This window comes from Argentina anserina, chromosome 7, assembly GCF_933775445.1.
Source record: "Argentina anserina chromosome 7, drPotAnse1.1, whole genome shotgun sequence".
In the NCBI taxonomy this organism is placed as follows: domain Eukaryota; kingdom Viridiplantae; phylum Streptophyta; class Magnoliopsida; order Rosales; family Rosaceae; genus Argentina; species Argentina anserina.
The window spans coordinates 20,507,834-20,531,867 of record NC_065878.1 but is presented as its reverse complement, the minus strand read 5'-3'; the positions used below and the strand labels follow the sequence as shown (position 1 = coordinate 20,531,867).

General features: G+C 38.1%; 2 protein-coding genes across 3 annotated transcripts; both read right to left on the bottom strand.

Moving 5' to 3' along the window:
- Positions 1-8,345: 8,345 nt before the first annotated feature.
- On the bottom strand, positions 8,346-12,555 carry LOC126802307 (protein NRT1/ PTR FAMILY 5.1). The gene is made up of 3 exons (XM_050529917.1): positions 12,348-12,555; positions 11,301-11,857; positions 8,346-9,370 (listed from the first exon to the last, which is right to left on the bottom strand). The coding sequence occupies exons 1-3, from the start codon at positions 12,543-12,545 to the stop codon at positions 8,485-8,487; spliced, it is 1,641 nt and encodes a 546-aa protein (XP_050385874.1). The 5' UTR covers positions 12,546-12,555; the 3' UTR covers positions 8,346-8,484.
- Positions 12,556-18,686: 6,131 nt separating this feature from the next.
- Positions 18,687-22,212, bottom strand: LOC126802316 (uncharacterized). Of its 2 annotated transcripts, none has more exons than XM_050529927.1 (6): positions 21,780-22,212; positions 21,281-21,416; positions 20,744-20,838; positions 20,161-20,296; positions 19,667-19,733; positions 18,687-19,194 (listed from the first exon to the last, which is right to left on the bottom strand). In XM_050529927.1, the coding sequence occupies exons 1-6, from the start codon at positions 22,066-22,068 to the stop codon at positions 19,063-19,065; spliced, it is 855 nt and encodes a 284-aa protein (XP_050385884.1). In that variant the 5' UTR covers positions 22,069-22,212; the 3' UTR covers positions 18,687-19,062. The 2 variants fall into 2 exon arrangements, with proteins under 2 accessions (XP_050385884.1, XP_050385885.1); XM_050529928.1 differs by having other exon boundaries at positions 19,667-19,730.
- Positions 22,213-24,034: the final 1,822 nt, after the last annotated feature.

Here is a 24,034-nt window from a genome sequence, read left to right as displayed (position 1 = left end):
TACTGGAGTTTAACAAAACAAAAGACTTTTGTAATAAAATGAAACATGGGCACTCTATGTACAAATTTTACACTATATGGATCAATGTTGTGCTACAGGTCAAAAGGTTGATGAAATACATCTGTCAAGTAGTTTAGATGAATTCAATGTCTAGCTTCAAAAAGACTCGGAATCATAATACATATATGGAGACAAAACATCTTTTGGCAGGTAAACTACTTCGGAAGTTCTGACTTCTGAGAACCTATCATTTTCTGAGTGTTTCCACTTAATTTGTACTCTTGCGATATTATCCATGGTCATTTGAGTTGTGGCTAGCCAATATTAATGCATGCATGACCTTTCTCTCTGGAAGCCAAAATGGATACACGTACCAATTAGTTAGGCTGATTCAGCTAGCAAATGGAGTAAATTGCAGATATGAAAAAAAAGAACGAAAGAAGCGCATGCATAACTGTTCAAGGCTACTTTGTGACTATCTTGATGACGGAGGGAGAAATGTGCTTACAACAATTATAAGGATGAAGAAGTATTTTTATGCTACAATTGCTATAACCTGCAACTATTTTATACGGTAACCTCCATAAATTAATAGGTTCAGGACTGAAAAAATTTATTATTTTAACGAAATATTAATATATTAATAATTTATTAATTTATCAATTAATTAATAACTTATTAATTTATAAATGTAGAAATAAATATTTCTTGTATTTTTCGAAGAAAAAAGAGTTTTACTTTTCTTCACGCACTACATTGTTGGATTTATTATAGATATTGTTGTTCAAAATGGTATATTGTCTGATGTATTATATTATATTATTTCATAATAATTGAATCAATAAAAATTTTCAATGATATCATCATAAACATATATAAATTATGTCATTATTAATTTATATATTTTATAAATGTAGAAATAAATATTTCTTGCATTTTTCGAAGAAAAAAGAGTTTTACTTTTCTTCATGCACTACATTGTTGGATTTATTGTAGATATTGTTGTTCAAAATAGTATATTGTCTGATGTATTATATTATATTATTTCATAATAATTGAATCAATAAAAATTTTCAATGATATCATCATAAACATATATAAATTATGTCATTATTAATTTATATATTTTATGGGGTCTATTAGAATTTTTAAATTTCTATTATCTTACAAATTTGGCAAAATATTAATTTAATACGTTAGTCCCAAGTCGGAACCAGCAAAAAATATTATTTTAACGAGATTATTAATTAATCGGGTATTAATTTAACGATAATTTATTGTAGTTGATGTAAAGAAAATATGGTCATGCCAAGGTGTAACGACCCTAAAATTTCGAGTATAAAAAAACTCAAAATATTAAAGTCGTACAACACCAAAACAATCTCATGAAATCGAAATCATTTAAAATGCACAGCGGATCATTACTGAGTTCTCAGTACAACTCAGAAAACCAATTATTACAACCCAAATTTATAATTTAACATTACATAAGATGGAAATGTAATAATCCTCACAATCTCTCACAGAACTCACAAACAAATCCACACCAATTCTCACACACAAATCCACGCTAGAAACCTCACCACAAGAAGGATACGAACGACTTCGAGTCTCCGGAGTCGTCACTCAATCTCCACTAATCAACACCTGCGGAATTATCCCCTACACCATCGAATTGGTGCACCGGGATTGTAAACACAAACCCGGTAAGCTTATAGCTCGTATGAGTAAAATGAAAATATAATTCGCATATCAATATATACGAAAAATCACAAATCAACAAATATAAATGCCCTCATGAGTCAATGGACGGCCCATCTGGTCGTCCTAAAAAATATATGAAATGAAAGTGCTCATGAGAAATCGGGCAACCCTTCTGGTTACCCAAAAACATTTTATGATACGGGTACTAATGAACGCTGGTACACATCTGTTACCCCTCGCATAGTACACCGCCGATGTTGGGCAACCTCCTCGCTACCCAACACCCGACATAGGGCAACCTCCTCGCTACCCTATGTCTGACATCGGGCAACCTCCTCGTTACCCGATGTCCGGCAGACAGACTAGAGCTCTAACTGCATCGTTGTAACGACCCCAAAATTTCGAGCCTAAAAACTCAAAATTGTAAAGTCGTTAAACACAAAATAATCTCAAATAAATCGAAATCATTAAAGTGTAACAGCGGATCAATTCTGAGTTCTCAATACAACTCAGACAACCAATTATTACAACCCAAATTTATAATCCATACATAAAATGGAAATGTAATAATCCTCACAAATCACTCACAAATCTCATAAATAAATTCACTCAAATTCTCACACAAATCCACGCCAGAAATCTCACCACAACATGGTACGAACGACTTCGAATCTCCGGAGTCGTCACTCAATCTCCGCTAATCAGTACCTGCGGAATTATCCCCTACACCATTGAATTGGTGCACCGGGATTGTAAACACAAACCCGGTAAGCTTATAGCTCGTATGAGTAAATCACAATACAGTTCGCATATCAATATATACGAAAGATCACAAAACAACAAATATAAATGCCCTCATGAGTCAATAGTCAGCCCATCTGGTTGACCCAAAGAAATATGAAATAAAACGCTCATGAGGAAATTAAGTAACCCTTCTGGTTACCCAATGCATTTATAATACGGGTACCAAGAACGCTGGTACACATCTGTTACCCCTCTCGTAATACACCGTTGATATTGGATAGCCACCCACTACCCAACATCCAAAATAAACTGAGTATCCATGAGCAGATAACCACCCGTTACCTCACATGCAGTACTAAGGCAGACAGACTAGAGCTCTAACTGTATCGTAACTTTCGCCCGGCCAAAGGCTAGGTTTCGACTTGCCAAACACGTACAATAATCTCACATCATATTGTACCAAAAATCAGGTCCGAAGACAATTCACATTTTAACAATCTCAATGTTAAAAATCACGTACAATAATCTCACATTATATTGTACAATTCATTTCACATGCTCAATATAATCACAATAAAATCATAACAGTATAATATATAGCAAACTATATATATTCGTACTTATTTACCATTTATACAATATATATATAGTCCACTATATCTTATACATGTCATATTTCACCACACATGCTCAATTCACAACTTCCGTCATCGAAATGACTATTTTTAATGAGTTAATAACAGTACGTAATTTAATGAACTATATATATATATATATATATATGTACTTAGTACCATTATACTGTATATATATAGTCCACTAAATTATATACATGTTGTAATTCATTTGATAAACACACTTGCAAAAATGTTGAATCACCACGAGGGTAGATTCGTAATTCAGTGAGATTTTACTCACCTTATAGACTTGAGCGTAATTCACAATTCCCGATGATAATTCATTTCCTCGATTAAACGATCACCTTGAAAAGACAAGAAATGAATTTAGAATAGTTTCGTAAACCTTTAAATGCCGAAACAGTAATAATCGGTTACTGTTCAGCAATTTTCGGTTTTACGAAATTACTGTTCAGTGTTACTGTTCACTGTTACTATTCCCGAATACTGTACAATTATGCAATTAATACATATTCATGTACGTATAAATATTATATACGTATTTCTGTACGTATAAATATTATATACGTATTTCTGTACGTATAAATATTAATACGTATTTCTGTACGTATAAATATTAATACGTATTTCTGTATGTATAAATATTATATACGTATTTCTGTACGTATAAATATTAATACGTATTTCTGTACGTATAAATATTATATACGTATTTCTGTACGTATAAATATTAATACGTATTTCTGTACGTATAAATATTAATACGTATTTCTGTACGTATAAATATTAATACGTATTTCTGTACGTATACGTACGATTTAAATGTAAAAACAAATTCAGTAAATAAAATTTACTAAATTACCCTTTTACAAAATTACTTTTTACATTTACTGAAAGTAATTTATAATTACATTTATCGAAGGTAAAATTTAATTACATTTACCGTAGTAAATAAAATTTACATTTACATTTAAGTAAATTACCAAAATACCCCTATCGGAAAACACTGTCACACCGCCGCACGTGGCGGCGCGTGGGGTACACGCACCACCTCCGGCCGGCAGCGCGTGGGGCCCACGCGCCGAGCCCAAAACCGGCGCGTGTGATGTCACCACCGTGCCCAACCTCTTCTCCTCCTCCTCCTCTTCCTTCCCACAACCTCAGACCCCTCCTAAGCCTACCCACTCGCTGCCACGCGCCGCCTTTAAGCGGCGGTAACCCCTCCTCCTCCCACACCTCCGATCTACACGAATCGTTCCAAAAATTCAACATCAATCACAAACAACCCATCAATTACATCAATCGTACCTTAAATTGACTCCACGAACTCCGATTTGGCTCCGGAAAGCTTGGATCGCCGGCAGTTCTTCGATTCTTCGGGAAGGGTTCGAATCGTGGGGTTTTGCCACTACGTCGATGGCAGAAACTCCAAGGGCGACGATTGGCGTCGTGATGCTCCCCTTTGTGCCCTCGCGTCGCCACGGTGGTGCTCTCGACGGTGGCGATGGAGCTTGCAGCCTCGGGTTGAAGTGTGGAGGCTCGCAACGTCACGAGGTGCTGCGACAACCTCAAGGTTCGTAGAGGAGAGCCGTGCGGTGCTCTTGGGCTAGGCGGTGGTGACCACGGCCGCCTGTAGGTAGTGATCGCCGGCGTTGAGGAGTTTCGGAGGGAGAGAGTTTGAGGGAATGGAGAGAGAGACGAGAGGGAGGCGCGGGGTGAGAGGAAGAAGTGGGTTTCCAAAAATGGAAACCCTACTTCAGAAATATTTCCTTTTATACCCCTTTCTAAATCGGAAACTAACTTCCAACGTTCATAACTCTTACGCACGACGTCCGATTAGAACGTGTCACATATCCCCGAACTCGTATCGACGAGCTCTACAACTTTCGTGAAGAAAGTTTTAGCAACCGAGCGACGAAATAAAAGTCGATAAATTCGTTCGGAAACGTAACGTTTTCTTATTAAACGTTCTCGGAACGTTTCCGTTTCCGTTTCGTAACGTTTGCAAACAATTCAATTTCATCTAAACTGAAATTCATGTCTTTATAGAACTCAATTCAATCCAAATAATGTATAGAAATTTAGGGTTATTACAATCGTAACTTTTCGCCCGGTCAAAGGCTAGGTTCCGACATGTCAAACACGTCCGAAGACATAAACACGTACAATAATCTACTCATTATTGTACAAATTTCATCACATACTCAATATATAATTCTCATCGCCACTGTGATCATAATTCACAAACGAAATCCTAACAGTATATAATATAGCAAACTATATATATTTGTACCTATTTACCATTTATACAATATATATATAATCCACTTTTATTATATACATGTCATATTTCTTAAACACGTCCGAAGACAAAACGATTTAACAAATCTCAACGTTAAACCATGTACAATAATCTACTCATTATTGTACAAATTAAATCATATGCTCAATATTAAATTCTCGTCATCGAAATGACCAATTCCAATGAATTCATAACAGTATATAATATAGCAAACTATATATATATATATGTACTTATTACCATACAATATATATGTAATCCACTATATCATATACGTGTCGTATTTAAATATTAAAAACTCTTGCAAAATCTTGAATCTCCGCATGGGTAGATTCGTAAATATGTGAGATTTTACTCACCTTATCGACTCGAGCGTAATTCCACAATTTCCGAAGATAATTCCTTTCATTGATTTATTGATCACCTTGAAAAGATAAGAAAAGAATTTAGAAACGTTTCGTAAACCTTTAAATGCCGAAACAGTAATAATCGGTTACTGTTCAGCAATTTTCGGTTTTACGAATTTACTGTTCACTGAGTACTATTCACTAAATACTATTCACGGTTTTACTATTCATGTATTAATGTACAAATACACAGCCAATACGTATCTCTGTACGAGTACATACTATTTACGTATTTCTGTACGTATAAATACTATTCAAAATGTACGTACTGTCTCAGTAAATAATAATTACCGAATTACCCTTCTAAAAATTACTTTTTACCTTTACTAAAAGTAATTTACATTTATATTTACTGTACGTAAATCACCTTTTTATATTTACCGTACGTAAAAATAAATTACAAAATTACCCTTTTTCGGAAACACTGTTTACGCAGCCGCACGTGGCGGCGCGTGGGGTACACGTGCCACTTCCGGCAGGCCCGCGCGTGGCGCTCACGCGCCACTCATTGTGGTTGCGCGTGGGGCCCATGCGCCGACACCAACCAAGGCGCGTATGACGCCACCGCCGCTCCCAAAACCTCTGTTTTTCTTCCCTCTTCCTTCCCACGGCCTCACGCCGTGCCTAGCCACCTCCACAGGTCCACACGCGCCGCCTAAGGCGGCGGTATCCCCAAATATCCTCCTCCTCCGATTCTCTCCCAAAACAACTCTGATCCAACAATCAAACACACCAATCGATATATCTAGCAAACCCTTACCTCGTGGGGGTGCAGCAATGCCGTGAAGACCACCAGAGAGGCTCACGAGTACGGCGAAGTCAAATCGTGCCGGGGCGAGCGACGAACGGTTGCTTGAGCTTCGATCACTCTGCAGAGGGCGCTAGGATGGCGCGCGGTGACGACAAGCAGGTCTCTGAACCCTAGCCTTGCCGGCGACGTCGCGTGGAACAATGGAGATATCCTCCAAGCCTCGGGTTGTCTCGAGGGAGCTAACGGCGGCGAGGCGCGACGTGACGAGCTCGAGGGTAGCTGCAGACGTCCATGCGAAGCTCCCTGGACTGGAGGTGAGAGACACGGCCCTCGGGGGAGGGAGATCGGCGGTGAGAGCCGAGAGAGGGAGAAAAGCTCGGGGGAGAGGAGAGGGAGGCGGAGAGAGAGGAGAGAGAAGGGGATTTCCAGAAATGGAAACCCTAATCACAAAATGTCTTTTTTATACTCGTTTCCAAAATCAGAAATTAACTTTTATCGTTAATAACGTTTTCGTACATTGTCCGATTAGAACGCGTCACATATCCACGAACTCGTATCGACGCGCCCAACAACTTCCGTGAAGGAAGTTTTCGCAAACGAGTGACGGAATAAAAGTCGATATATTAGTTCGAAAACGTAACGTTTTTTCCTAATTAAACGTTCTCGGAACGTTTCCGTTTCCGTTTCGTAAAGTCGCAAACAATTAAATTTATTTTACTTGGATTTCACAACTTTATAGAAATCATATCAAACCAACAAAAATTGTTTTGAAAAGTAGGGTTATTACACAAGGCTATAAATTATTTAGGGGGAAGGGCCTCAATGAACTGATTTTATTTAAGGGGGTGTATTCAATTCTGATTTCAAATGATTCTGATTGATTTATTATAATCAATAGATTCTGAAAATCCATAGATTATTTCAACTCCACATAGTTTTAGCCAGATTTCATTGTATTATATTTATCAGATTTGTCTTGATTTGCTTGGATTTCACAAGTGCATGTATGATTTATATATTATTATTAAATAATAAAATATAGAATATGGAGAATTATTAAGTTGATTTTCTTTTTTAACAGTCTGCATACTCATCAATTCCGACCTCATTGTCATCATAGTCTTCATGATCCCTCTCATTCGCATTGTCCTCATTATTTTCATTCGCATTGCCTTCAATATCATTGTTATCTTCTTGACTTTCATTATTATCATTCCGTGGTCTATCTTCCCACATAGCTTCAGCAATATTAAGTCTCCAAGCATTAGCCTTTGCTCTTTGTTGTAGTTGACTTTGAGAAAGTAGTTCAAGATTCTCGTCTTCCATATCAAGTTCTTCATCATTTTCTATTTCAGGAGAAAATTAATCGGAACGACATCTTTTATACATACATGTCAAGCAATAATAAACATTCATATGTATTGATTTGAGCAATTAAAATAAAACACATAATTAAGAACATAAAAATTTTCGATCTTATTAAGAGAGAGAGAGAGAGAGAGAATACATCAAAATCTCATGTCTAGATGCTTGATTTCTAACAAGCATGATATAGTGTAAAAATACTTCAAAATCCAACAAAATCAACTAATAAATGAAATCATTCAAAATCAATCGATTTTTGAATACCACCAGAATTCATAGGAGTTTTAGAAATCTTAATTGAATACGTTGAGATTTCAATGAATTGTTTAAAATGTTAATTGAATACCACAAGATTTCAAAAGATTTTTCAAATACAATAAAATCTTATAGAATCTTAGTTGAATACAACCCCCCTTAGTTTCAATCTCAGCATATATACACAAATCTAGCTTACCACAGTGTCTACAAACTGTATTTGAGTTTTTCTTTTAATAGAGAATTGAAAATCAAACGACATTCACGCATGATATCGATCTCCTAGAGCTCTGAGATTGATCGAAAGTTTAAGTTTACTTAATTACATATTCCTAGAGGAGTGGCCATTGCTTTGGCCTCAATCAAATCAATGCACCCTTCTTTCACGTCAACAGATTCCTTCTTGTATACATATTTGCTTGAAGCCACCAAAAATGCCACCAGATTCAAGGAAGATATGACCAGAAGAAATCCGTAGTAATAATCCAAGTGACAATCATTCAAGTTATTCCCAATCCAACTTTTACTCCCATTACTCCCCGTAATTTTATCCACCATGGTCACTAAAAAGCTGTTCAAGAAGTTACCAATACCAATCCCACTGGTGAAGAAAGTTGTGCCGAGACTCTGCATGTCCTCCGGGGACTGATCGTAGAAAAACTCAAGCAATCCAATGGCATTGAAAACATCGGCTACGCCGAGTAGTATGTACTGAGGGAGTAACCAGAAGATGCTCATGGGGACGATCTCTTTAGGCTCTGAAACATGGTGGACACGAATGACACGCAATCGACGAACTTCAACAGCATAGGCGATTGCAATGGCTAGGACTTGGATGACAAATCCGATGCCAAGCCTCTGGAGGAGGGTGATTCCTCTCGGGTTTCCAGTTTTGCCACGCATGAAGGGTACGAAGTAACGATCATACATGGGCACAGAGAGAAGCATGGAGAGGGTGACAAAACTCCCTAGAGAAGCGGCCGGGATATGGAATTGATTCGAGCCCAAGCTCCGATCTAGTGTAGTGCCTTGCTTAACGAAGAGAGTGTTGATCTGTGCCCAAATGGTGCTTGGAATTAGGGTCACAAGCCATATCATTCCCATTCCCACAACCAGCTTTGTTCCTTCAACTTGAGTCACTGTGCATGGCGACCTTGATCGGTCAACCGTGCTGCCATTTTTTATAGCAGCCTTGTCCAAGAACCTGAAAATCAAATAAGCCTGAATACTTTAGGGCATGCATTTCTTTGATCAACTTGTACATATAATCTTGCAGAATGTGTATACGATAGGGAACATCATTTTCTAAACTTCAAGCCAAAACAGTTGCTTATTTCAGCATCCGCTCCACAACGAAATTGCTAACGCATCGAAGTTGTGTTACACACTTACACCAAGTACTTTCTGTCTTTAAGAAATTGGTAGGGTACATAGTGCGCTTTTTTTTTTTTGGTGAGAAATTGGTATCATACATAGTGCGCATATATGATACATGCCATCCAGACACTTCCATTGACAACTTGACTGAAATGACTATGACTATTCAAAAATGATGTTAATGGGGTGTACTCTCAACTGATGGGGACATTTATAGAAGCAAAATCCACTTCAAACTCTAGGGTCATTATTTGGCCTATAGACTCTAACCCGCCCCAAAACCAATCATATCCGAATAGGGTCAAAGTCCTGCTCGGCTCGATTCTTTCTCAAATCGGGTAGAATTAGGGTTTCAATTTTCTTTCTCAAATATGGTAGAATTAGGATTTAGAAATTGAAACCCGACCCTACCTCTGGCTCGGTTCTATTGAGATCTTTAGGCCAAGCCCATCCAAGCCCTAGAAGCCTGCCTTATTTGGCAGGTTTAGGTCCTAATAACAATTTATGTTTTTCTATTTTAAATATGTTTCTTCTATTTTATATACAATACACCTTATCTTCATTTGTAATTGATTTTGAAAAACAAAAAATATTTTTTGAGTGCTTTGAAACAATGTATTCATATATAATCACTTAGATTTAAAGTTAAAAATATAGATGTTTTAAGTTAAATCTAACACATATATGTATTTATAATATGATTATATATTTGTAAAAAAAAAAAAAGCTTGTTTTATACTTGTCACCACTTAAGTAAATTTTAAGAAAAAAATTATACATAATATTTTTGTTTTTGTTTAACAAAAGAATGCAATGTTTAGCCCGTTTCGACTCTATGTGGAGGGCCGGTCCGACCTGCTCTCTTAGCTCTAAATGAATGGGCCTTTAGGACGAGTAAGAGTTTGAAAATCAAAACCCTAGCCCAGCCTTAAATTATGTTGGTTTAGTCAAGGCCTGACTCTACCTAAGCCCATGGCTGGCCCTGAGGGAGGGCAAGCAGTGCTCCTACACTGAGCCCAGGACCCAATTCGTTTTTTTTTCTATTTGCTCATTTGTCGATTAATTTCCTCTTTTTTTTCTTTGGTTTTCATAATGTATTTTTTCAGCAAAACCTCACTTTTTTCATGCTTCCGCCATCTTATTTTCTCTTAAATTATTAATCTTCTTCTTTCATTATGAAGAAGACTAATAGCAAGAATCAAAGAGTTTGGTTGCCGATTGATGTTCTCCTAAATCAAAATTTATTTCTATGCTACCTCTATAAATGGATAGACTTAATAGTGATCTTTCACAATTATTCTGATATTCTGAATTCGACGGCTTCGGTGTTCAGAGCTTTATATAATCCCCTATTTTTCTTTCTAATTTTGCCAATGAAAAATTTTTTTTTTTAAATAAAAAAAATTATACAATGATCTTTTTTTTTTTACGCGTACTGGGCCTCAAATCTCTCGCTCTGCCTAAGCCCTAAAATTTAGAGTAAGGCTAGCCCGGCCCATGATGAGGCATACCAAACTCCAATGCCATATTTGAACCTACCTTAGCCTTTGGCACAGTATTTATCATATGAGGTCTGATTCACCTTTGAGTCCATGCCCTATGGAAAAGGGTATCCTATTTTTTCGATTCTACTAGCCAGTACTTTGCACTTCGTAATCAAACCGGCCAACAATTAGTAGCTAGAAAAGTAACTAATTTAAAAAAATAACTATGTAATAGTACTAGTTAAATTAGAGCGTACTTAATTTCTTAGTTACCTGAAAATTGGGGTGTGATAAAACTGGCGTTTTCCGCTGTCAATGTAATGCTGTGGCTCAAACTCATGGAGCTCAGACGGATCATTCGGGAGGGGAAGCTTCCGATTTCTAAAGGCAGCAACAGGAATTTGGATGAGGTCCCTAGCTGGGGTCTTGTTCTTGCTAACTTTGTGCCTGTACATTGGTGTCCCAATATAGAAGATTAATAAGGATACTACTAGACCAATTGTGGGAATACCATACCCCAATCCCCATCCCACGTTTTCCTGGATGTAGACGAGGCCAAGGGTTGCAACCAGAGCACCCAAGAAAGAGCTGAACATCCACCAGTTGAAGAATGAGGCCTTGATCCTTTTCTCGTGGGGGTTAAAATCATCAAACTGGTCCGCCCCGAAAGTTGATATGTTCGGCTTTGTTCCCCCGGAACCAAAAGCAATGGTGTATAGAGAGAGGTAGAAGAAAGCAATTTGTGAGGTAGAGGCCTTGTTGCAAATGCCATTGCTGCAGGTTGGCTTGAATGTTTTGAGTGACACAGCCATTGTCAAAAGCATCATTCCCTGCATTTAAATAATGAAGTAATTGTTGTTATCAAGCCAGGGGCCACTGCAAATTTGACAAGAAACACCGTTGTACGTTGTTTTGATTGATAAATACAAAATTTTAATGTCTGTATCGATCAGTTGAGTTTCATTCTCTAGCTATCAACGTTATCGGCATTAATAATAGAGTATTATCTTACAAGTACACCAAACCGAGAATTAGCATGTTCAAACCGAGTATTATCTTACAAGTACACCAATCAAACTTTCGTTGGTCCCGAAAGAGAAAAAAAGTGTATATTAACTTCGTGATACATAAACTATGGTCCAGAGTCCAGACTGATCGACATTGCAGTATTTTTGAAGATAATGATATTGAACGTTAATCTCAATATATAGTAGTGTAAGTGTCAATCACTATCTCAGTTAAATGGTAGAACCTAGATATATCTATATAGAACTATAGAGATAACAAGGATCATTAAATGAATGAAGAAATAAGAATTACCATGACGTAAATTAGGGATGAGACCGTGAAAGTCCAAAAACGACCGAGGTAAGAATCAGCTAGGTAAGCACCGAAGATCGGAGTGATCCAAACGGCGCCGGACCAGTTATTGACATTCCGGACGGAGGTGACGGTGTCTTCATGAAGCTGTGTGGTCAGGTAGTTCACCAAATTTGAAGCTATTCCATAGAAGGCCATCCTTTCAAAAGCTTCGTACACTGAACCAAAATTGTATTAGATCGATGTAGAAAGATGTAGACATTTCAAGTTAATTAACGATATGATTACAAGACATGGTTTGTTAGCTTCGTACCAACAAGGAAAGAACAGGCTTTCCATTTTCCAGTCTTAGAGGCAAGCGCAGGGCGTCCCCGGAGATCGACAGTTCCATCTCCAGTATACCCCGCTTTGGCAGCTTCAAGTTCCATCGAACACAGTTAAGTATGTCTATATAGGGAACTAGTTAAACAAAGCAGATTCTGAAGAGAGATATATAGAAGTGAATCAAAGTAGTTTTAGATGTAGAAAGCTATCAAGCTTCTTTGTATAGTCAGGGCAGTGGTAGTGGCGGCCTTATATATAGTAGAGAGCTAGCTAGTGAGTAGTGAGAGACGACTCTCACACTATGCGGCCTATGCATGGCAAATATATCCTTTTTGTGGCCTTGTGGGCAAACCCTATTTTCAATTGTTGGCCCCCGAACCAGGGGAGTTGATCAGTGAATGTAAGTTTGGAGGACAGAAGCGGTAGTTTCGTTTACAGGTACGTATTTAAACATACTTCCTTATGTATTGATTAATAAGGTCGATTATATGTTCCTAGAAGAAGACAGCAGAAGAGTACGTCATAGTTATAGCTAGTTTAACTTATGCTGAATGAAATTGAAACCCCATGCATGACATTGATTCAAAACAGCGAGGTCGATCAAAGTAAGGACCGGAATCATTTTGGGGCGGGGGGATGGGCTTGGCTGTAAATGGGGCTCACAGTTATGATGAATATACGTGGGACTGTGGGAGAGCCCTTGTGTTGAGGTGAGGAATGATAGTGATCGCTATAGAACACACACTGATATGCTCAGAGTGAAGTTCTAATTTTAACACACTTTTTGGTCAAATGTTTTCACTATAAGCGATTCAATATTTAGGTATGTTATTCAAGATTATCTCTACAAAGTTTCATCTAATTCGGACATCGTTAAGATATATATAATTTGATGAAATAATATTCCTTTTTATCCAAGCTACGTAATGCTTGCGTCTCGAGGTTTATTTATTTTATTTTTTATAGGAGAAATGAATTACAATAAGAAGGCTCTAAGACAACCAACATGTAGAAAGTCAAACAATAAGGCTCTCGAAGCCTTGTTAGGAACTCTATGATTCCAATATAAAGAAAATCACCATAATGCTCAAGATTAGCAATGATATCGGCATTAAAATTAAAAGAAAATAGTATCAAAACAAGTAGCAACTAGCAAGGTTTCTTATGTCTTGCACTAGTTTGATCAACCTCCAAGGTGGTTCAGAGCGGCCCTTCACTGCATCGATCACAAGTTTGGAATCACCTTCAACTTCAACATTAGTGAAACCCTTCTTCTTTGCTTTGAGTAAGGTGCGTCCATGGAGCTTGACACTTGACACTAACGACCAAATACCACCTAATCGATCGTCATAGTTCTAAGCAAAAGTGGATCTGACTAAACATAAATTTAACGTCTTGAAATCAATATCCTGCATGCAGCTAGCTAGCACAAAACACCAAATATGATTTTTTTTTTTAAAGATGAATTCATTCGTTCAAAACGCAAGAGGCCAAGAGCAATGCAATGTAAGACGGTCGTTACATATCCACACACTACCACCTTTTTAGGATAGACAATGTAATGACCCAATTTTTTGGAATCAAATAAATTGAATTCTTAGAAATTAATAGAGTTTGTAAAATTAAATAAAGCCCATTTGTTTCACTTCGCGACTTTGTCAATCGAAAACGGAATCGTCGTCAAAAATCTAAATTGGAAACACGTTACGTTTCCGCGACGTAGGAGTCAACTTTTACTCCGTCGCTCATTTCCAAAAACTTCCTTTACGGAAGTTGTAGAGCTCGTCGATACGATTTCGTGGACACGTCACCATTCTAATCGGACGTCGTACGTGAAAGTTATTAATGACAGAAGTTAGTTTCCGATTTTGGAAAAGGGTATAAAAAGGAAATTTTGGGAATTAGGGTTTCCATTTTCGGAAACCCCTTTCTCTCTCTCACCCCGCAACCTCCCCCTCTCTCGCCCGACTCTCCTCTCTCCCTCAAATCGCCTCCAGCGATCTCACCGCCTCGCCCAAAAGCTTCGCACGGTCCACCGCAGCGACCCCTGAGCTCAACACGCCTTCGTTCGCCGCCGTTCAAACCCCACTCCCAGCGACGCAAGCTCTCGGCACTTATCCCTCTCCACCCTCTGACGCCGCATGAGAGTAATTGGGACTCGATTCAAGCCGCAACACACCCTCCCCTGAGGAATCGAGCACCGTCGGCGATTCAAGCTTCTCCGGCGCCATTTCTGAGTTCTAGCTTCAATCTAGGTAAGGGTTCATTCGATTTGATTTTTGAGATGCATTGGTTGTGAATTGCGTAGATTTGGGGAGAATCACACCGCCGCCTTAGGCGGCGCGTGAGGGAAGGTGAGGGGTGCAGGAGGCGGTTTTGGGCCGTGAAGGGGAAGAGGGGAAGGAAATAAAGAGATTTGGGCAGTGGTGGGCAAGCCACGTGCACCGGTTTGAGCGGCGCGTGAGCTCCACGCGCTGCCATTGTGGAGAGGCGCGTGAGCGCCACGTGCTGTCGCCGGAGGTGGTGCGTGAACAGTAATTTTGTAAAAAAAATTGATTTCTGTACGGTGAATGTAAAAAAGTAATTTACGTACGGTGAATGTAAAATTATTTTACGTACAGTAATTGTAAAATAATTCTGAAAGGTAATTTAGTAAATTTTATTTACTGGTTAAGTAATATGTAAGCAGTACGTATATGAAAAGTAATACGTAGACAGTACGTATATGAACATTAATATGTGAATAGTAATTTCGTGAAAACCAAAAATTGCTGAACAATAAAACATTAATACTGTTTCGACATTTAAAGTTTTACGTAACGCTTCTAAATTCACTTCTTATCTATTCTAGTTGATCGACACAACAAGTAAAAGATTCGCTTTTGGAATTGTGGAAATTACGCTCGGGATTATAAGGTGAGTAAAATCTCACAGTGACGAATCTACCCTTAGCGGAGATTCATAATTACACTTCTTTAAAAAGATTGAACTATTATATGTATATGATATAGTGAGTTGTGTATGTGTATAATTGGTAAAATCGATACATATATATGGGTTACTATATTATATATTGTCATATTGTCGTTTGCAAATAAGTTCATTTATAACATTGATATTTATTTATTTGAGCATGTCACCTGGTTTTGTACAATAACATGTCGAATTCGATCTCATCTAATACAATGAGCTGGTCCAAGCCCAGCTCGAGTTTTTTCAAGCCGAGCCGAGCTTGAACATGAAGAACAAAAATTAAATTTTGACCCAGCTCGAGCTTTATCGAATGAAAACGAGCCAATCATGAACAACCTAGTTTTTGGCTCGGCTCGGCTCATTTACACTCCTAAACATAACAGACAAACCAACACAACCAAAAACGAAAAGCAAAACGAAATAAAAGGACTCCTCTACCAAAACAAAGGGATTGATCAAAGGATTAAACCCCAACAACATTTAAACTTTCTCCTAAACTAAATACCACATATGATTCATGGTAGCTACCAACCTTGTTATAATCAGTTACCACATGCATAACGCCCTTAATTAGTAATTAGGTCAAATACCTCAAAATATTCTTGTTTAGCTAAAAGAATGAATTGGCGCGTGAACCCCAATATAAATATACATATGCACCGACCAATATGTATCATGAATTATTAGACCTGTATGAATGTATATGGTCCTCCATCTTGACTAGAAGAAAATGGTTTTAAGTTGTGCTAAGCTAGTTGGAAGGGGAAGTACGTGACAAAAGCAGAGCTACCTACTTAACTGCCTAATGCCCTAATCACATAGTTGAAGAGGATAAAACAATGAATATATCATGATCGTGTATTATGTGCATCATGCATATTTGTACGGACGAATATGAAAGCTGAGGTGCTTGGATTGGTGATCTTTCATGACACTAAAATGGGTTTAAAGAAATGTATTTGTACAAGTGCTCTTCCTCACAAATGGTTCAAAGTTCATAGAAGTTCAATTCCTACCTTAGCTAGGTAGAAACATAGCTTTTTGTCTTTTTTTTCAGCCAGTGGTGCATGCATGCGTGTTTTGCTTCAGTGGATTGAAATTCAGATATAAATTCTCGAGGATGCTGATCTTTTTGGAATCTAGACGAAAGATAATCGATCAACTAGGGACCGGGAAGAAGAATCTTGCAGCTTTGATCGAGCATTCAAGCAAGCTAGCTAATTTTTCAGACTTGGAAAAATGAATAGAGCAATACGATAACCCGAGTACCTATAATATCACTGTTGTATGAATGGCTGATGCTTCAGTAACAGACCCATCCATTACTATAACTTCACCTGTCTGGATAGCACCGCCATTTATATTGAAGGGAACTTATGGAAGCTTTTGAACCGCCCACCCACAAATTGCACCACAAGAGTCTGCTTTTTATTGTCCCGGATTGCTCTTGCTTAATCACTCATGAGTCATGACAGCATAACCTTTGTCTGTTTATATTGGCCATGCACTAATATCGACTTGATTAACTGTATCACCTATGCAGGACTCGGGTTAGAATCTGGCAGAACTAAGCGGAAAAAAAGTTACGTACATGTAACAATACTTCACTTTTTTTTTAAATTAAGCACAATCCCTAGCCAGCTGATCATTGTATGGAAATGAAGACAACCAGAAAGAGTTATATAAACATGATTTATAACGAAGCACAGCGCGCGGTATAAACTATTGTTATAAGAAAATACATGTGAATATCAGTCATATATGTCATTAGTCGTAACATGATCTTCAACGAGAAAAAAGATCGATCATAAACGCTTCATTCGATCAGTAGTTCAGTACATACAATCGACCTCCAACTTGAAATACCCGAAGAGACGTACAGACCAACGCCTTTTAAAGTCTTTTGTCTGGCTCCGATCAAGTTCAAATTAATGATGATGATAACCTTCCTTCTCTTTTCTTGATAATATTGCCGCCCCTTGAAATTGTGTCATATCATATATGGGGAGAAAGGTTTTGACAAGAATAGCATTATTTTACAAATGAAATATACGGCCAAAGCAAAGGAGTGTGCTGGAGTATAAGTCTAATTTAGCATATCTGTGTTGCATGGCTGCGAGGGTAAACAGCAACAGCAACAGCGAGAGCAACAGCAACAGCGAGAGCAACAGCAACCTGACTATAGGTAGTAGCCCTATCCAAGCCAAAGCTTATCTCTCACTCATACATATATGTTGCTCCAGTTGGACCTAGCTTTGTAATTGGATTTGCTCTTATTTATTTCTGTCTTACAAAGAGATAATATTACGTACTGAAAGCCAACGAACCTAATTCTGATGTTGTAATCAATCTTGGAGTGAGGATCGGAAAAGCTTTTGTATCATATCACATCCTGAAAACCCTAACATTAATGTTAAATATCTTCACGACCGGGGGTATACGTACGTAGTCGTTTATTATAAGATACGCTTGCACTTTTCACGTTTCATCGAGTTCACATGATCAATACAACAATATGGAAAATATGAGGGACTATGTGACAGTGATGATCCCGATCGATTGGGTTACTGTAATAATATGCAAGTTGGAAGTAAGATCCATTGCAATCCATGCAAATTGAGCGCAGGAGTAGTAGTGGTCACAGTACTACGTGATCGATCATGAACACAATTGACATGGATCGGACATCACTGTTTCCGCTTCCCTCTCCAACAAGACAACCCACATTAACTAAGTAGAGACTTTGTACAACTTATGGTCCCTTCCAATCTAGAAGAGTTCACTTTGATTAATTGCAACTCTTTCCCTACGTTTTTGTTAGCTAATGCGCTAAGCGCCTCATGTGTTTCGCATTGAAAAAGAAACGTCGAAGTTGACAGAATGATTCTGTTTAACATCACCGGAAATGACAATCACGAGTTCACGACCACTAGACCTCCAAATCCCGACATGTTTTGGAAATTTATAACACAAGTACCTTTTGACGGAGACTAGTGAATATACCCGAAGCTGGTGGAGTTTGTCGACTCCATGGCCAAAATGAGAAGGATAAAGCCTCTCACAGGAAGCCAGGGTGAAATCAGAATCAAATGCAGTGAATAAAGCGGAGTACAAATTCAGCCACCACTTTTTTTTTCCAAAACTTTGTGCTCTATTGATATCATGTCCATGCACAATGATCTATCCGTAAACAGCGAACACTCTCTTCCCGAATGCTCTGTACGCTCAGAGGCCATACATATATATGCAGCTATATATAAGTATATGACTATCAATGATTTGCATAGATGTTAAACTAGAAAGTGGGTAAAATGGTAGTTACTTCAGAACCGGTCAACTGCACTCTATTCTGACTATACATAGTGCCCCAAAAGATTGACTGCTTTGCTCTTCCATAAGAAGCATACCGGTCTTTCATTCAGTCCAACTCCCATTCTTCAGCCTCCTCTACTGGCAGTTCATATTTATCGAGCTCTGCAAAGTAAGCTCTCTGCTTCTCAAGTTCTGGCGATGTGTACTGGGAAGTTTCTTTCTTAGCTGGTAAAACCTTCTGCACATATTACAGATGGATAAAAAATGACACATATATCAAACTCAGTAAAACATACAATCTCGTGAGACTATAGGCCTTATAACTGTCACCATTATCTAAACGAATGAGAAGCAATGAATAAATCATCTAATAATGAGTATATGTTCCCCTCAGACGTAACTTCCAATTTTATAAATGATAAATCTAGTAGATGGTAAGATTAAGACATTTATCTCCAAAATCAGCTTATACATTATAACACTGAAATAAAAACATGTCTCAACAATTTTGATCAAACAACTTGAGTACACATTTTAAAGTTGATAATTGTGCCATAAGCCCATGAAAAGAGTGTCAAGACAGAATAATACCGTATTATTCTTATATACACAGGGATGTATGGACAATTACTAATAAAAGGACAAAGGATAAGCCCTGATCAAATGAGGGTACACGTCATGTGCCAACAAAGATAACAAGCAACACATACTGTTTTACTAGGAGCCTTGCATTTCTTGGAAGGACAGTTCTGTCCGACTTCATTTGAGTTATCCCTGCTTCAAGTGCAAAGATGATGATCATTAGTCAAGACTAAGGCATGTTATGAATCACCTTTCTCACACGCATTGGTGTGTAAGATATTCACAGAAATAGAATATTAATATGCAAGCATAAATAAAGGGGAAAAAGGTGTTATGGCTAGTTGGCTACACTAAAGAAGAAAACTATTTCGATTTCAAAACTCATTCATTCAAGAACATGTGTTGGATTTATTAAGTTTCTCAGTAGATCACTCAAGTATGTGGCCTTTTCTCCTTGAGAAACAAAATCTTATCCTATCATTACGATATCAAACTCAAATATCATGTATAATCAAGAAAATGAGACTAACCATGTATTCTGGATCTTTTCTCCTTGAGAAACAAAATTTTATCCAACCATGACAATATCAAACTCAAATACCATCAAGCAAATGAGACTAACCATTTATTCCGGATCTTCAGTGCGGGAGGGCAACTAGAAGATCCAACGTTTTTCTGCCCTTCACTATCCCTTTTTTGTGCAGTCTGTCTACGACTATATACTGAATGAGGCTCGTATACATCACGATTAATGGTATCTGAACTCATAAAAAGCAGACTTTAAGGTCCAAAACCAAAAGGAGTTACTAAAAAATTGAAACAGAATAACATTATGTAGAGTTGATAGTGGTATATGAGCATATCAAGTCAAATTTGTCACACAGAGTTAACCAACAGCATAACCAACAAATATATGATATGTGCAACAATCAGAACCCCAGTACCAAATTCATGACGATATCACAGCAAGCGCAGTACTCAAATTTAACTGTAAGCAGAGGCAATCTATATATCACAGCAACAGTACCAAATACAGCCAACTTCAGTATCAATAAGCTACTGAGCCAATCAAATTTCCTAGAATGGCACAGAGCTGGATGTATATGACACCAAATCTCATTACGGGAAATCTGGTTTCTGATTGAATCTCAACATGGACAATCCAACAAGGAAGGTATAAACTCAAAGTGGAGCAAACAAATTACCAGAAGTTGATGACGAAACACAAGGTGGAGTGGAAGCAATTGGTGTTTTGTCCATCTCCAATTCGATGTTATCACCATCTTGTTTCGTTCTTTTCCTGTTTGAAGCAATAAAATACATACAACAGCATCAGTAGACCATATATAATGCCTTTTCTAGCTCGTTAGCGGTTTGGTTATAGCTAAGGGGACACACACGGTCAGGGGGAAGAAAAGGTAGGGGCATAAGGAATCATGAATTCGAATAGAGAACCGTGGAATGACATTTCCAAGATCTGGCAAGGAGATAATATGTTTCGCACCCAGTCTAACCTTCCATGTAAGACAGAATAACAACATCGAAGCATGAAGAGAGGAGAATGAAAATAGTAGATGTTGTTGGAACCCAGTAACTTTTGCATGTCAAGCTTGCTGATTCAAGTGGAAATAATTATAGGACTACTCTGTCAGAATCAACATCTTATCCTACATTTGCGGAAACATATATAATCCAAAGCTTGCTGAGTAGCAAATGTAATATAGATAAAACCATAAGCTCACCCAACATTCCGAGTCTTTGGTGTACGAGGGCAAAGGAATGGTACATCATTCTCCTTCCCTGTACTCTTTCTTTTTAGCGCCGTTTGTCTTCGATTGCGCACTGAAGAAGGCTCTGAAAGCTCGTAATCGCTGGTACCTAACCCACAAAACACAGAAATTACTCACTAAGCTCCGAAAACCAAATTCAATTTCCAACAAACGCCACCAGATAGTTATGCAGCATTTACAGATGTATGATGTATCTACTATCTAGGGATTCTAGGCATAGCATCAAGTTGAGTTTCACTAACACACACTCCAATTTCATGTCTGATTTGAATTAAAAGAAATTATAAGAGCTAAAACAACTAGCCAGCTCCAAAAATCAAACATCTCACAGCTCAATCCCAAAACCCACAAATTCAATTTCAGAAACCCTAGATTCCGCAATTGAAATCAAAAGCCCAAACCTCTCCATCCCTAAAGGAACAACAACAACCAAGCCGAGCATAGAAACTACCTTCAACGGACGAGGAGACCTGCGGAGTAGAAGGATCGGAACCCCTAGGGCTCTCGGCGACGGCGTCGTTTTTGGTACTCAAGGAGGCGATGAGCGTCTTGGCGACGGAGGACAGCGTCGGGTTCTGGCGCTTGACGGTGGAGGCAGTGGAGGACTGCGCGGAGGCGGCGGTAGTAGCGGCGACGGCGACGGTGTTGCTGCAATCGGAGAGCGGCTTCTGGATTCTCAGCTTCCGCAGTGAAGCTTCCCTTTCTGGTTTTCTGTTACTTCTTTTCCGGATTCCGTTCATTGTGGAATTCTGTTTGGGCTTTTATAGGAGGGTTAGGGTAGTAGAGAGAGAGAAAGAGAGGAGGAGGAGGAAGGTGTGTGGGAGAAGCTTTAGTGTTGAGATGGCGGGAAAATTTTCTTCGGTCATGGATTTTGTGTTGGAGACTTTTAGAGGGTTCTGGACTTCTGACCAGTATTCGTTTTGGCTTTTATTTAGGATTTTAGGTCGTGAACAAAAAGAGCGAGGGATTCGGGTTATGGACTCGATGTGAGCGGGTTCGGGTTTGGGCTGGAGAAAGATATAAGCTGCTGTGTACCCTGCTTAGAACATGGCCCAAAAGCAATTACGTGAAGCAAGAGATTGACAAATTAAAGAAAATGGTAGATACAAGAACCACACACAACCAAAATCTCATACCAGTGATAGCACTGGGAATGTTAAATCGCCCAAATATAAGAGTTTGATTAGTCAAATTTACGTGCATATCATATTACAATTGCATGCAAGTTCGGCCTCTCGGTCTCGCAATCAATAGCATCAAATGTCATTTGTTCCTTAGTCCCATTAGGCGTGTCAAATGATGCATGTTGTTGAATTAGCTTATCGATAAATTATTTGATAGAAGAAACGTCATTAGGTTATAAACTATAAGTATACGCATGAATTGAAAAGGAACCATGTGGCGAGAAATAATATCGAGGACAAGTTTACCTTTCACGAAATTTGGTATGTTCCAATCAACTTAAGAGATGTTGCCATTAAAATGTATCATTTTGTGACTAAACCATTATTTGTTAATTATTAGATGGTTGCATAAATATGAAATACATGTAATCACATTGACAACTTAAATACCTTGTATCAACGTTGGAACTATGGTTTGTGACCAAAACTACTATGATCCAGTAGCATTCGAACTATATATTTTCATGGATTGTTACACATTTTCAAAGTGACCTTAATACATTGCATCTCAATTTCTTTCTAAAATAATTACCCTAAAGGGTTCAGACTTGAGATGTAATATACTGACTTCTGACAAGTGCACCAAAGCTTTCACTTTATTCACCTAAATCCAGTGGCGTTGCTGGTTTCGAAGGCAATTTCTCAGTTGTTTTTCCTATACACGTGCCTATCGCCAAATTCCATAACCATTGTCCAGTAACATGGGGCTGTGAAAATATTTTAAACACAATCAAGTGAATCAACTCTGTAAGTACATCATTAGTCTATAACATAACTAAATAACTAACATCATATTTATCTCTCGGTTAATTTCAACATTTTCACCAAGGTAAACAGAAGCACACTGTGATTTTACCCTGAACTGCTGCATCATCATGCATGGAAAGTGCAAGTGCAGGCTAGTTGCCACCAACTGTCCTTTCATGATGGAGTTAACTATTCGAGGTGATCAAATCGCAACACCAAACACCACCGACCTGTAAGTCTGAGATCACGTCAGGCTCCAAGATTTTTATTCGATCTCTTTTATTAGTACTGTACGAATCCAAAGGTGAGTGTGACCACAATCTAATCTGCAAAATCTGCAAAACAAATTAAGCAGAAATCCACTAAGTCTAGAGGGGCCAAAACTAAGGAAAGCAGCCTATAGTTTATGTCATCAAAACCGGAGTTCTCGGCTAGAAAAACAAAAGCCAGATAAAACCATCTATACCAGACCACAGTTAAAACCAGAAGCACAGTTCTCAAGAATCAAGATCATCCACTTCTCTCTATATATACCAAACCTACAAGCTCGTTTCCACTCATCGAACTCATTCAATTCAACATATACTCGATCTTTCCTGTTTTCATCAGCTTTCAGATATTCTGAGAATAACGTACGTTGTGCCCGGTAAATAAGAAGAAGAAGAAGAAGAAGATGGAGTCGATTCAATCTTGGGTTTCAAAGAACAAGTTGGCCAGCATTGGTGAGTGCTTTTAGCATTATCATGTAGTTTGTGTGTGTGTGTGTGTGTGTGTG

Bases quoted from the DNA above. Each gene is read 5' to 3' on its own strand.
- LOC126802316 (XM_050529927.1), bottom strand. From the start codon at position 22,068: ATGAACGGAATCCGGAAAAGAAGTAACAGAAAACCAGAAAGGGAAGCT. The intron at 21,417-21,779 runs GTAGTTTCTATG...TTTGTGGGTTAG, and splicing joins GGTCTCCTCGTCCGTTGAAG to GTACCAGCGATTACGAGCTT. The intron at 19,734-20,160 runs GTTAGTCTCATT...TTGCACTTGAAG, and splicing joins CTGAAGATCCGGAATAAATG to CAGGGATAACTCAAATGAAG.
- LOC126802307 (XM_050529917.1), bottom strand. From the start codon at position 12,545: ATGGCCTTCTATGGAATAGCTTCAAATTTGGTGAACTACCTGACCACA. The intron at 11,858-12,347 runs GTAATTCTTATT...ATTTAAATGCAG, and splicing joins CATCCCTAATTTACGTCATG to GGAATGATGCTTTTGACAAT. The intron at 9,371-11,300 runs GTAACTAAGAAA...TTTGATTTTCAG, and splicing joins TATCACACCCCAATTTTCAG to GTTCTTGGACAAGGCTGCTA.